Source organism: Sceloporus occidentalis, unplaced genomic scaffold, assembly GCF_023333645.1.
Source record: "Sceloporus occidentalis isolate IW3139 unplaced genomic scaffold, rSceOcc1.0.p SCAF_1, whole genome shotgun sequence".
Classification (NCBI taxonomy): Eukaryota; Metazoa; Chordata; class Lepidosauria; order Squamata; family Phrynosomatidae; genus Sceloporus; species Sceloporus occidentalis.
In genome coordinates this window covers 67,196,415-67,211,195 of record NW_028316981.1, presented here as the reverse complement: position 1 = coordinate 67,211,195, position 14,781 = coordinate 67,196,415, and the positions used below count along the sequence as shown (strand labels likewise).

Here is a 14,781-nt window from a genome sequence, read left to right as displayed (position 1 = left end):
GCATATGGATTACCAAGACCTGTCTTTGTAGCCTCACATATCATGAAGTTTCTTAGGTACTATTGAGTCAATTGCTCTTTTTCATACTGGCCTAGCACTCAGGGACAATGCTGATCTTACAGCACTGAGAAGAATGTGTAGTGCTAGGAACTCCAGTGTTCCAAGTCAAACTGAAACAAGGTGGAAACTGGCATCAGGAATTATGCTTCATGCATCTGATGAAGTATCACAAGACTCGTCATTTTTGCTGCAACACAGAATGGCACAGCTACTGTTCTGGAAATTATACAGTTGTGTGATTGGATAGCCACTCAAACACTGAAGGAAATTGTTTTCTATTTTTGACAAGAAGGACAGAAATTTTACAGAGACCTCTTTTGCCAATTGCTGAAAATCTCCTATGCTGCAAGTCTCTGGATCAAGGCCAGTATTATTTATGGTGAAATATCATAATGTTTAAGTGTAAAGGATGAAGGAACATCAACAATCTAAGATATGCCAGTGATACTATACTACTAGCAGAAGACATCACAGACTTGGAACAATTACTAAGGGAGGTAAAGAAAGAAAGTGCAAAGGCAGGATTACTGCTGAACATAAAGGAAAAAAAAATAATGACCATGGAGTCACTACATAAATTCAAATTAGACAATGAGGAAATCAAAATAGTTAAAGATTTCTCATACTTTGGATCAAACATTGTTCAGAACGGAGACTGCAGTTAAAAGATAAGAAGAAGGCTAGGAATGGGAAGGGCAGCTATGAAAGAACAACATAAGATCTTAAAGAGTAAAGATATACAACTTAGCACTAAAGTCAATATTATTCCCCATCACCATAGACGGATGTGAGAGCCGAACAGTGAAGGAATCTGGCAGAAGGAAAATACTTTGTTTGAGATATGGTGTTGGAGAAAACTGCTGAGGATATCACGCACAGCCAAAAAGATAAATGGGACCTTGAGCAGATTAAGCCTGAACTTTTCCTGGAAACCAGGATGATGAATCTGTAGCTGTTGTACTTTGGCCACATCATGAGGAGGCATGACATTAGAAAAGACAATGATGCTAGGAAAGATAGAGGGTAGCAGACAGAGAGGAAGAATGCATGCCAGATGGATAGACTCACTCAGGGAGGTAATGGAACTGAATTTACAGGATCTAAGAAGAGTAGTGGAGGATAGGGTGGCGGCGGGTTGGCAATGGGCAACAGGGTTGCTATGTCAGGGCTGATTCAAGGGCAGTTAACAACAATAAGAAACCTAAAAGTTCCCAATTCTGTCTGATCCTGGAAACTAAGCAGGGTCAGCCCTGGTTAGTTCTAGGGAGACTGCCAATGAATACCAGATGATGTAGGCTCTATTTCAGAGGAAGGAACTGGCAAACCATCTCTGAGTATTCCTTGCCTAAGAAAACCCTGCGGAATTCATGGGGGTCTTACTATGTTCACAATGACTTGAAGGCACACACACACACTTCATGATATTTATGGTCTACATTTGCACCACAGCCCCCCACATGCTTAGTATAAACCCTTTCATGTTGTATTAATTCGTCTAAGTCTTTCTTTCCCCCATTCCATGTGTTATTCATTCTCAAAAACAAACATCCAGATAAATTAATACCACGCCACTGACTCCCTACTCCCCCCATGCTTGCTTTTCCCTTTCCACTATAAGAAGCCATTCCCTCAGTTCCTCAATTCTGAATGATGAATTTTGCATAATAGTATCTAATTCTTCTACATATATAAAATACTAAGAAAGTGTTTTAAATAGTTTTAAATCATTTAAAAGTTATTTTTAACCTCTTCAGTGGTTTTACATGCTTAAATGGTGTTGTGCTGTCCCCCCCCCCCCCCCTTTAAATCTGCTATCTATGCCCTGGCTTGACAGGTTTTATATATGACAGGATCTGAATATTATAGTAATAAATTGACTAAGTCTGTGCATTTAAGTAACATATTTTCCCCCAGTCCCTTCAGTTTGCTAATACAGCCCGTGGGACTCTGAGAACTATGTACTGCATGCAGAATTTATTTGTTACAGTTGTCCTTTGACATTTCTTAAATTGTCTTTAGTCTTTTGTATATGGATGCTTCTAAATTTCCCTTCAGATTTAGTGGTTCTAATTTCTAGATCATGGAATGGTAACAACACATTTGGTTTCTTTGATATTTCTGAAGATTTCTAGAATCTATATTGACTGTTGTATTTACCATTTCCATAGCTTTTCATACCTTTTCTTTGCAGTATTTGTTTTCCATTTAGTTACTTATGCATATGAGAGATCACACACATAAAAACACTGGGCAAATACTGTTTGTTTGGCTTCATCCAGCATGTGACAATGAACACAACTGTATCAGTGTACCTTTTAATGAAATCTTTAGCTCAATGATATCTTAGTGATAGTTTGCATATTAATCCAGATCCTAGTTAGTGTAAATCATTCACTACTATTTTGCAAGAGCAAGCCTCTTTATGACTTTAAAAACAACAACAACAGTAGTACATATGGGCACATTCTTTCTCTTTAAATCAAATGAGAAGTCTGTTTCTTATGAAGAAGCAAATAGCTTTACTGTTTATGGCTCCCCATTTAAAACCTGTCTGGCTTATAATTTTCATCTGGTTCCCTATTTAGATCCCTCAGTGACTCGCCTGTTTTAACCCTTCTCTAGTTTGATGGAGCTCATTTAATAGAGGAAGTAGGCATTTTTCCATTTATTTTCTAACTCCTTAAAAATGACAGGAAAAATCCAAAACTAAGGTTAAACTACTCTTCATCAAGTTAAACTGTAATGTAAGTATTTTATACATCTTGTTGTTGTTGTTGTGTGCCTTCAAGTCACCTCCGACCTATGGCGCCCCAAAGCAAACCTATCATGGGGTTTTCTTGGCAAGATTTGTTCAGAGGGGGTTTGCTTTTGCCTTTCTCTGAGACTGAGAGTGTATGACTTGTCCAAAGGTCACCCAGTAGATTTCCATAGCCGAGTGGGGTTTCGAACTCTGGCTTCCAGAGTTGTGGTCCAATGCTCAAACATTATGCCACACTGCTATTCATTTTATATAACTTTGGAATGTACAAAGCTTTCTTTTCTTGGAACTAAGTTCCAGTGTATTCAGTGGGCTTCATCTCTGTTAAATATGTAGGGTTGTAATTCTTCACTAATTTTCCTCTTGAGGAAAGCAAGGAGCTCCCCCACCACCACTGCTGCAGAAAAGTCTTTTAAAACTACACAATTTTGAAGCCTATTCAGAATTCAGGATTTATTCTGTACAAAATTTATACCTGGCTGTTTTGCATAGAAAACAAATTATTCTGTACAGCATATCATATTTCTGCATAGAATTATTATTTTGCTTAGGAAAAAGCTGGTTCCTGGGCAGAAAATTTCCATATAGATTATATGCACGTGAATTTTGTACTGAAAAACTCCCCTGTTACAACATTTTCTACACAGCTTTCTCTGCACATAAAATAATATTTATGCATAGATGATCTTATTTTCTGTATAGACTACATCTCAAACTTTGAAGAGTCTCACCAGTCTAAGATTCTTTTCATCATGGTATCTGGACACTTGAAAAATTTGTTTTTGATCATTTTTCAAATATTTTTTGAATATATTTCCATCCCTATAATTGTTTTTAAATTAGAAGTGGTGAATTTCAGTTTCACTGTGTCATCCTCTTCTATATCTTATCTTCAGCAAATATCTTCATGAACTTTGCTCATTCATGCTTTTTTCTATAATACTCTGTGTCTCTGTTTTCAAATCCATTTTAGTTTTGATACTGAAGTCTGAAAATTGTCATTTATACTATAATTGAACACACAAATCATTGCCACATGTTCCTTCTAAAATGATGCACAAAACCCTTGGTGTATATGTGTGTGTGTGTGTGTGTGTATGTATTTAACTCATGTTAATCTCTAAATCATACAAACTTGTAGAAGTGCATTCTGTATACCTGACATTCTTGTCTCTGTTTTAAAAGGGTAAATATAATTTGAGAAAAGATTAAGGCATATGCCCACCTTTTAAAAAATGATGATGCATTTTATTAGCATAAAGAATTCTCAACATATTTACCAAAATAAGCTCTTACATATATTTTTTTTCTTTAGAAAATGATGAAAGATAACAATCTGGTCCGTCATTTAGATGCGTGTGAGACTATGGGTAATGCTACAGCCATCTGCTCTGATAAAACAGGGACTCTAACAACCAACCGGATGACAGTAGTACAAGCCTATGTAGGAGATGTCCATTATAAAGAGATCCCTGACCCAGATTCCATTCCAGCCAAAACTCTGGATTTGCTGGTTAATGCAATTGCCATCAACAGTGCTTATACTACAAAAATTCTGGTAAGTAGGCTTTGCTTTCAACAGTTAAGGGGAGGGGGGAGCTACAACAGTTTTGGGGTGCTGTGTAAACATAATTCTTCCTCTAGTTTTATTTTTTTTTAATTGTGTGATAGGTGTGACAGTGGCTTAAGAAGTACACATATCAGAATATCCTGCTGCTTTTTTTTTTAAAAAAGGAAACCATTCTTTTATTATATATATTCTAACTTGCATTGAAATCCTACACTCCCTACCCATTTAATTAGGAGTCCCGTTGATTTCAATTGTACTTTTCAGTATTAATGTAAATCTTCACTTATTTTCTTCCTCTGTGTAATAATGAATAGTTTAAAGGGATTTTTCCTGATTGTGCTAAATTATTAAAGCTTTTACACATTTTTCAATGATATTTCAACAAATGATGTTTTTCACCAAACAATCCATAATGTGTATGTAAGGGGGGAATGTCTCCTTGGTTGGCCATTTTCTGGGTAGAATATCTCAGTATTTCAAGACATGCTTTGTTGTTGAGGCTAAGAAAATTTGTAAGCATTATATCATTATATATAGGATTGTGATGCTGTTTTTGATATGGAGATAATTCATAAGGTTTGATTTATGTTCTGAAAAATGGGCTTTCTGGGAGAAAAAACATTTCCTTTCCTTTCTTTTCCTTTTATTTTATTGGTGCCCCTGCTCAGCCCACACATGCAGCTGCATGATCCTAGAAATGTGAAACTAAATGTGAAACTAGGTATTTCATATGAAATATCTGATTGCTATCTTTAATAAAGCCCTGTAAAGCAAGGGTGGTCAGCCATAAATATTCTCAAATCATATTTAACCCCAATTGGCCAACCAAAATGCACAATATACTTGTTGCAAGCTTTTGAAGCTCCACTGCAACAAGTATACAGTGGATCCTTGTTATATGCTGGGGTTTGGTTCCAAGATCCCCCGTGTATAACAAAATCCATGTATGCTCAAGTCCCATTAAATATAATGACATAGCAAAATGGTGTCCCTTATAAAAAATGGAAAATCAAGGTAAATTTATACTTTTTTTGAACATTTTTAAACCGTGTATGCTGGAATCCATGTATAAAAAATCCGTGTATAAGAAGGGCCGACTGTATTGTGAATTTTGGTTGGCCAATAAAAGTATCACTGTTTGGTGGATTTTTGTTTGAACTTGCTAAATGACCAACACAGCTACCCCTGCATATTTCCCATATTTAACCATTGTTCTAGTTCCCCCATATTCTTTTAGATCATACTCAGCCATGTTTTCAAAAATGGAGGTCTGTGGGTGTCTCCTTTCAAAGATGGCCTTAACATGGAAATTGTGTCTCTTAGTGTTTCTTAGGAATATGAGTCTCCATTTTGGGGTTCTTCCCACCCCCCCCCCCCCATAAATGGAAGCTCAGATGCCTCTCTTTGGGAGGCCTTGATCGGCAACACACACTTTATCTATATAGAAGTTTACTGAGTGTGAGAGAGAGTAGCTTGCCTGAGAGCCCATATTGAACATCGTGACGTCATACTACCACAGAGCCTTCATGACAATGGGGCGTAGCACATCAGCAGCTTGGAGTGTCCTCTGGCCGCTTCAGCCTCAGTTGGCCCCTGACTGCCCTGGGACCATGGCGACCAGATGCTGCAGTCCTGAGGCTGGCTACCACTGTGGTCCTTAATGGGCCTCTGGTAAGGAGAAGCTTTTTGCCACTCCTTTTCTGGCTGTCTTTGGTGGCTTCCAGCTGCATCAGCAGCATGCTTCATCTGCACATCATGCCCCAAAGTGTCTGAAAGCTGCAGCTTTTGGCCCATCTGTTTTGAGGCAATGTCACTTAGAAGAAAAGAAACTCTCCTATTATTATGGAGATTGGAGTTATGTCTTCACCTTTACCCTGTTGATTAAGTAATACTTGTTGCACTACGCTGGTAGTCTGATTGCTTGGGAGAACATTTTATTTGGTTTTCAATAGTTATTTGTCACTAATTGGGGCAAAAATTTTTATGAGAATGTACAACTGGACTCTCTCCCTCCTCTCTGGGTAGAGTTTTGTATCCTTTCATAATGAGGTATGAAAAATCATTAAAAAGGATATCTTGCAGGGATGTGAGGAGTGCAGAGTGGGAAGTGCTTGCAAAAAGCAGACACCATTCACTCTAGAACACTAAATTTACATGTACCTTAGATGCTATGCAAAATATTATATTTTAATTATATGGAGATAAAACATGCTATTCACTTAGTCTTTCCTGGTTGAAAAATACTAAATTTAGAAAGAAGAATGAAGAGTGCATTGCAGACTACCTAGGTTCATGCAGACTGAGCAAGAAGATTTCACACTTACTAAAATAGAATAAGGATATTTATTTTCTTAAAGGCATCTAAAGGTGATTGATGCTACTGTCCCCAAGGTAAAAGTGTCCAGTGGCTTGAGTGGGGCAGTGAGCCCACACTGTGTTTTATGGGAGGTGCTCATGGTTTTACAAAGCTATCCAAGTTTCTGATTCCTCAAACAGATTCAGCACTTTGGAAAGCTCCCCTTTTTATAAAATACAGCATTCATTCTTTGCTCTGAAGCAGTGGAAACATCAGCTCCCTCTATGCCAACCCTTTTTCTTGAGAACAAAAAAACATTATTCAAGATAACAAACAGTCATCTAAAATTGAGATAGCCCACAATAATTAAAAACTTTCCCAAAAAAAAAAATTAAACAAAATAATAACTGAACAGTCCAGGCAGAAAAATTCAGCAACAGAACTTTATAAAGAAAAGAGATTCCACCTAAACATTAGAAAGAATGGTATGAGCTGTGCAACTATAAAATAGGCTGCCTTGCACTGTGGTGGAGTCTCCTTCTTAGGAGGTTTTTAAACAGTGGCTGGATGACCATCTGTTGGGAGTGCTTGGACTGTGTATTCCTACATTCCAGGAAGTTGTGCTGCGTGGCCTTTGGGGTCTTTTCCAGTTCTATGATTCTAATTCATTTCAGACCGAAGCACCAAAAGCATTGTGACAAAGAAGAGTTTTGCACTCTCTTCACAGTATTGCCAGAGGAAACTGTTCCAGGCCTCTTCAGAGGGCACTCCAAAGTTCAGGCTAACAAAAGAGTCTGTTTCCTACAAGAAGATGCAGAAAAAAATCTGGTGCAAGCACAAAAACACAATTTTCATGCACCCCCTGCATTTTCAGGAACCTACATTTTTATGTAAAAACCATGGCTTCTGTGTAAAAAGCCAGAAGTTTTACAGAAGGAAACCTAGTGGTTATCTGGAAAGCATTTGGGTTTTTTTGCATGAAAAACACGTATTTATGCAAAACTTCCATGATTATCATGGAGAAAATTCATTTCTGCATGTATATTTTATATGAAACACTTCAAGATATGGAAATACTGGGAAAATACTGAGCAAAATTCATGACACTGTTTTGTTCTTCCTGACCCACTTTCCCAACTGCTGGGAAACTCATTTTCGGCCATAAAATGAATATCAGAGAATATTTTCCCACCCCTGCTGATTTCTATGCAATATGTTTGGAAATTATAAAGTATGCTTCTATAAATTATAACAATTCATCATTCTGTAACGTTTGGTTGGCTAAGAGCAAGCACATATGTTAATCAGTTGACTAACAGGTTACAAAAACCAGTTTCATCTCTTACTGAAAATGTAAGTGGAAAGCATTTAATAATAATAATAATAATAATAATAATAATAAAGCTTTATTTGTATACCGCTTTTCCGGTGATCAAAGCTGTTTACATCAAAACACAGTTACATTCAATTTACAAAATATAAAATCTTCATATATCAATAGCATAATAAAAATACAACCATAAAATCTATCAGTCCGTAAAGTGAACTTCTATCACGAATGATATCTACAAGGAGTCAGACGGGTACGCTAGCCTAAATAAATATGTCTTCAAAGCCTTCTTAAAGGCATCCAAGGTAGGGCAGACCTGGATTTCATCAGGGAGATTGTTCCAGAGAGTCGGTGCTGTTGTCGCAAATGATCTTTTGTGAGTTGTTGTCAATCTCACTCTCGGGCACTCAAAGAGATGTTTCCCTGTTGTTCTGAGAGTGTGGGGCGGATTGTGTGGGTGGAGGTGCTCCTTCTAGTAGCTCGGGCCCAAGCCATATAGGGCTTTATAGGTAATAACCAACACTTTGTATTGAGCCCGGAAGCTAATGGGCAGCCAGTGAAGAGATTTCAATACCGATGTTATGTGGTCTGCCCTAGATGTTCCAGTGACCAACCTGGCTGCAGCATTTTGGACTAACTGAAGCTTCCGAACTTGGTACAAAGGTAGCCCCATGTAGAGCGCATTACAGAAATCTAACTGAGAGGTTACCAGTGCATGTACTACTGTTTCAAGGTCCTTTTGGTCCAAACAGGGTCGCAGCTGGCGTATCAGCCAAAGCTGGTACCAAGCACTCTTGGCCATCGCATCCACCTGTGATGACAATTGTAAGGATGAATCCAAGTGTACTCCCAGACTGCGAACTTTGTCTTTTAGGGGGAGCGTAACCCCGTCCAGGACTGGATGAAAAATTTCCCTGCCTGGACTTGGGGTACCTATCACAAGTACCTCTGTTTTCTCTGGATTCAGCCTGAGTTTGTTTTCCCTCATCCAGCCCATTACTGACCCCAGGCAGGCATCCAGAGGAGAGATGCCTTCGTTAGTCATTGTATCAGTCGGAGACATGGAGAGATAGATCTGGGTGTCATCAGTGTACTGATAACACCGAGCTCCATGCTTCTGGATGATCTCTCCCAGCAGCTTCATGTAAATGTTAAACAGCATGGGGGACAGAATGGCGCCCTGAGGGACACCCGATGTAAGCTCTCTTTTGCGAGAGCAACTGTCCCCCAGCCTCACCATCTGGAACTTTCCCGAGAGATAGGACCGGAACCACTGGAGTGCAGTGCTTCCGATACCCAGTTCTCTCAGGCGTTCCAGAAGGATACCATGGTCGATGGTATTGAAAGCCACTGAGATGTCCAAGAGCACTAGCAGGGTTACGCTACCCCTGTCAGTGGCCAGATGGAGATCATCGACTAAGGCGACCATGCCAGTCCGTATCCTGCCCTGAAGCCAGTTTGAAATGGGTCCAGATAATCGGTTTCCTCCAAGACAGCCTGGAGTTGAAAGGCAACTGCCCTCTCGATCACCTTGCCCAAAAATGGTAGCAAGGAAACTGGTCTATAATTGTTTCTCAACAGAGGATCAAGGGAGGGTTTTTTCAAAATTGGTTTTACTATTGCCTGCTTTACAGCAGTTGGAAATATACCCTCCCGAAGAGATGCATTGAGAATAAGATGTAACTATGTTTTCATTACATCTCCTCCCTGGACAATCAACCAAGAGGGGCAAGGGTCGAGAGAGCACGTTGTTCTCCTTACACTTCCAAGGAGCTTGTCCACGCCATTGGTACTTACAAACTCAAAGCGATCCAGAATAACCTTGTTTCAGAGTCACTGGACGCTTCTTTTATTGATTCTGTCAAAAAACCGGCATCAAGATCAGCCCTTATCTGAGAGATTTTATCGGCGAAAAAATCATTGAAAGCGTCACAACAGGCTATAGTTGGTTCTAATAAAGGGTTCAGTGTAGTCGGTACTTGAGTTAATTCCCTGATCACCCTGAACAGCTCTGCTGGACGAGACTCTGCCGATGCAGTCCGTGCGGCATTGAACGAATTCTTTGCTGCATTGATTGCCACTCCATAAGAACGTAACAAGTTTTCATGGAGTGTCTTGTCAGATATGCGCTGATGTTTCCGCCAGTAGCGCTCTAGTCGTTGCACAGCCCACTTCATCTGGTGTAGATCTTTTGTATACCAGGGTCTTCTATTTGAAGTGGGCTGATAAGGACGTTCGGGAACAATACTGGTAAAGTTCTTATTCCAGGGTTTCGACAGAGTCGCCATTGTTCCCAAACATAATTCCCTCTAGGGCATCATGGAACCTTTTGGGTTCCATCAGCCTTCGAGGGTGGACCATTCTAATAGGTCCTCTATCCCCAAGGGGTTTTTGGATTGTGGCATTCAGTCTGACCTTGACCAGAAAATGGTCCGTCCATGACAGGGGGGAGATATCAGTTATCTTCGCCCACGGATGTTCCCGGTCCGTACTAAAAACCACATCGAGAGTATTACCAGCACAATGTGTTGGGCCCTGGACCAATTGGGACAGGCCCATGGCTGTCATGGAATCCATGAACTGCCGAGCCGCACCTGATAGATCTGATGAGCCGGCCTCGAAGGGGATGTTGAGGTCCCCCAAGACAAGAAGCCTGGGAGACTCTAGCACCAGCTCCAAGACCAGCTGTGTCAGCTCAGCCAGGAAGTCTGTTAGGCTATGGGGTGGACGGTAGACCAACAGAATCACCAGACTGTCCTTGGCCTTTAGGGTCAGGTAAATGCACTCAATGTGTCTCAGTTTCGGAACCGGGTTCCTGGTCAAGGTGATGTTACCTTTATGGACAACAGCCACACCTCCCCCTCGCCCACTTTCCCTGACCTGCTCCTTCACTACATACCCAGCTGGGAGAGTTTTAGCCCAGGTCACGCAGCTATCCTCTCCCAGCCAGGTCTCTGTGATACATGCCAGGTTGGCGTCCATTTCATCTATTAGATCGTATAAGATGTGAGATTTATTTTTCACCGATCTAGCATTACAGAGGAGCAAGGAAAGGGTCTGTGGTATGCTTGGGACAATCCTCGGCTCTTTCAGGTTAACAGGGTGGTTGGAAGGCGGGATGGATATTAAGCATCTATCTCGTCTTCCTCTAGGAATATCTCTCATCCTGTTAACGCCGTATCTTCCCATGCCCCGCACAACTCCTATTGGTGCACCATAAACTGTGTTGGAATTTGCATTAATATCCATATCCTCTCTATTCCTGACAATAATCCCATCTCCGTTGTTCCTGATTTGCTGTATTACTGATAAATTTGTCAACATGATGTAGACTAGTATACAGCAGTAAATAAGACAAATGGTAAAGCAAAGGAGAGATCCTGGTTTTGTCAGTGACATCCTAGAGCACGATGCTAATTGGTGCTTCTATTATGGTCAATCTCCTTGTCTGCTCAATAAAATTCCTCAGACTGATAGAATCCTAAAATACAGTGCATTTGGTTAGGCGCTTTAAAATTCAGCAGTAACATTTGTCAATATAAAAATGTTTTGATGTTTGTAACTATCAAAGTGCTTCTATTTATGGAAAACAATCACACCTCTGCTTTTGCACTTCATATGCATTGTGTTATTTCTGAAAAATGTATTATCTAAAATTCATGAACCTAGTTGTTTTGCTTATGAAGATAATGTGAGCAGTAGCATATTCATTTGCCTTTGCAAGGAAGTTAATGCTGTATTGACAGTTCCTTATTTCAGGGAAACAAGTAAAATAACATGTCAGTGATCCTGATCCATGGTTTCTTTCATAGTAAGTTATTTGTGACTTTGACTTATTCAAGTGATTACAAAAACAGATGGACTTTCAAGGCAATGTGTTTATGAAAATAGGTGTATTTCTGAATAATAATAATAATAATAATTATTTATTTATTTATACCCCACTTTTCTACCAAGGCTATCATAATAAGACCCAATAAGACCCAAGATTGCTGTAAATAGCAGTAGGTATGTTTTTATACCTGTGGAGACTGTGGAGATGGATTATGGTTATATTGTTTTTATATTTTGATTAGGGTTTGATTCGAATTTGGATGGATTCCACGCCATAATAAATAAAGTAACCAGTAGAAGGCAAATCTGCATTTCTATCTAAGGCACATGATGTATAGAAGGAAAGATAGTCATGGAAGATGTTGAGCTGTGTACTGCTTAATCTTTCCCACATTTACTCCTCTGTATATGTTCCCCCCATGCAGTTTCTAATTTGCTTTGAGGGCTGTTCCCCCCCAAAACCCCACCACCACCACTGCAGAAACAAAAGGGCAGGGAAAAGGGAAAACTGTCAGGATCAGGAGACTCCACCTTTTTATCCTATTACTGAATTTTGCTACCTGGATTATGTAATTGTTGTTATTATTTTTCATGACCAGTGTTTTCACTTTCATTGCATCAGTAAATGAGGGTCAGTAAAGGGGAACCAGACTTTGCCAAAGAAATTTTCAATCTACCATAACTGTTACACAGGCTGCATCTTTGCTGCAGAAATTATCCAGGTTAACACCACTTTAACTACCATGGCTCAGTGCTGTGGAATTCTGGGAACTGTAGTTTTATGAAACATTCAGTCCTCTCTGTCAGAAGATAGTTCTAGTTCTACAATAAACTACAGTCTCCTAAATTCCATAGCATTGTGACATGGCAGTTAAACATTGTCAGCCTGGATTATTTCTGCAATGTGGATGCAACCACTGGTAAAAAGGGAGAAACCACTACAGTAGCATTAACGACATTGACTACTGTATATTCTCATGTACAAGTCTGGAAATTTTAGTTTAAAAAATGACCCAAAAAAACCCAAGTCGACTTATCCATGGGTTAGTGTAAGTACTGCACTTTAACTCTTATTTAAAAATGAAAAATCTCCTGGTGAAAGGCAAGAGCATAATCTGATCTGAAAGTACTGACTCTCCTCTGCATTTTCATCCATCTAGCCTTTAGTGTAGGTACAAACAGATATACCTCCTGGAGTTTTGTAATTTATTTGGCATAGTTTTTCTTCGCTATATCCTTTACATCCTTTGTTACATGCCCCTAAATTTTACCTTCAACTTACCCATGGCCCAGTACAGACCACGGAAAAGGGGCGGTCTGAAGCTGCCCCTTTCCACAGTGGATTGGGGCCAGGGCAGCCTCACCGGCAGCCCAGATCTGGTGCTTTTCCAGGCCATGTAGAGGCTGTGCCAGCGATGTGCACATGCAAAAGGAGCTCCATTTCAGAGCTCCTTTCTGTGATGCTGAAAGGGCGCCCCAAGTGACCTGCATCGTTGCAGTGATGTCAGGCGCATGCCAGTCCATTTGGATGTGGCACGCGCCTGACAAAATCAGCACACCACATGTATGGACGGCACACTTCCAAAATGGCACCGTCCATACAAACTAGGGCTGGGGAGCATGCAGTTGCTGAGCGCTCTCCACCCCTAGTTTTGGCCCTAGGACAGCACTTCTGCACCATCTGTATCAAGCCCATGAGTCATATTAAAATCCATAATTTTGGCCCCAAAACCTGCCCTCAACCTATACATGAGGTCGACTTTTACTGTAGTCCAGTATATATGGTATGTATTGATCGTGATCTTTTTTCACAGCCCACTTTGAAGATATAGCAAAAACTATGGTAATCCCACCCCCACCCCCCCCCCCCACCCCAAATCTATTTCAATGTAACAGGAGTGGAATTGAAGTTGGAAAACTGTACTCAGTTCACAAAGCAGCTGAAACCCATCAATGGACATGCAAAAGACCCTTGGCTCACAGTTCATATAAACCTGGATTGTAGCCTTTATATATCTTTTTTCAGGTACAAGACTTTGCAGTTGTTGTTAACTCTGTCAAGTTGACTTTGACTTATTATGACCCCATGATTCAGAGACTTCGAAGTCACCCTGCTATCTGTAATGACACCCATCTTCCTCTTATCCTACTGCTTTCTACCATGCCAAGAATTATTGTTTTTTCTAGGAAGTCATGTCCTCTCATGACATGTCTAATGTACAACAGTCTCAGTTTCATCATCTTGGCTTCTAGGGAGAGTTCATACTTGATTTGCTCTTCGACTCTTTTATTTGTCTTTTTAGTAGTCCACAGTATCTGTAGAACTCTTTTTCTAGCACCACATTTATTTTCTTCCTATCAGTTTTCTTCACTGTCCACCTTTCACAACCAGACACAGAAATGGTAAATACGATGGCAATCTTTAGTATGATGAACAATGAACAATCTTTAGTATTCAGTAATATATCTTTACACTTGAAGATCTTATCTAGATCCTTCATTGCTGCCCTTCCAAGTCCTGGTCTTCTTCTGATTTCTTGTCTGCACTCCCCATTCTGATTAATGACTGAAACAATGTATGGAAACAATTTATTTCGAAGTCCTAATTTCACTGACTAGCTGGCTCATAATGTCTCATTCTTGGCCATCCACTTTAGCTTGTTCACCCTAAGTTTTGGAATGTTTGTACATTCCACCTCTTGTTTTACAGTGGTCTCAAGCAGACGGGTGACTTGGGGTGGCCTCTGGCTGCTCCAGCCACAAGTGCGCCCTGAGCAGCATGGGACCATGTTTGGCACTTTTAGTCTGGCTCCTCATCAAAAGTCTGTCTGACATGGGAGACTCCACCAGCAGCACTGCTGCCGTCAGCTTAGCCTCTTGTCTCACAGGAGCACACAATCCCACCAGCACAGAAAGGGAATGCCAATAGTGAG

At 40.2% G+C, this 14,781-nt stretch overlaps 1 protein-coding gene across 13 annotated transcripts in view; it reads left to right on the top strand.

Moving 5' to 3' along the window:
* The window catches only part of ATP2B2 (ATPase plasma membrane Ca2+ transporting 2), a 216,119-nt gene that overhangs the window by 127,508 nt on the left and 73,830 nt on the right, over positions 1-14,781 (top strand). For all 13 annotated transcript variants that reach the window (XM_089523582.1, XM_089523559.1, XM_089523613.1 and 10 more), the window contains one exon: positions 4,134-4,376. In XM_089523582.1, the coding sequence (XP_089379708.1) occupies positions 4,134-4,376 (243 nt within the window). The remainder of the gene's footprint in view (positions 1-4,133; positions 4,377-14,781) is intronic.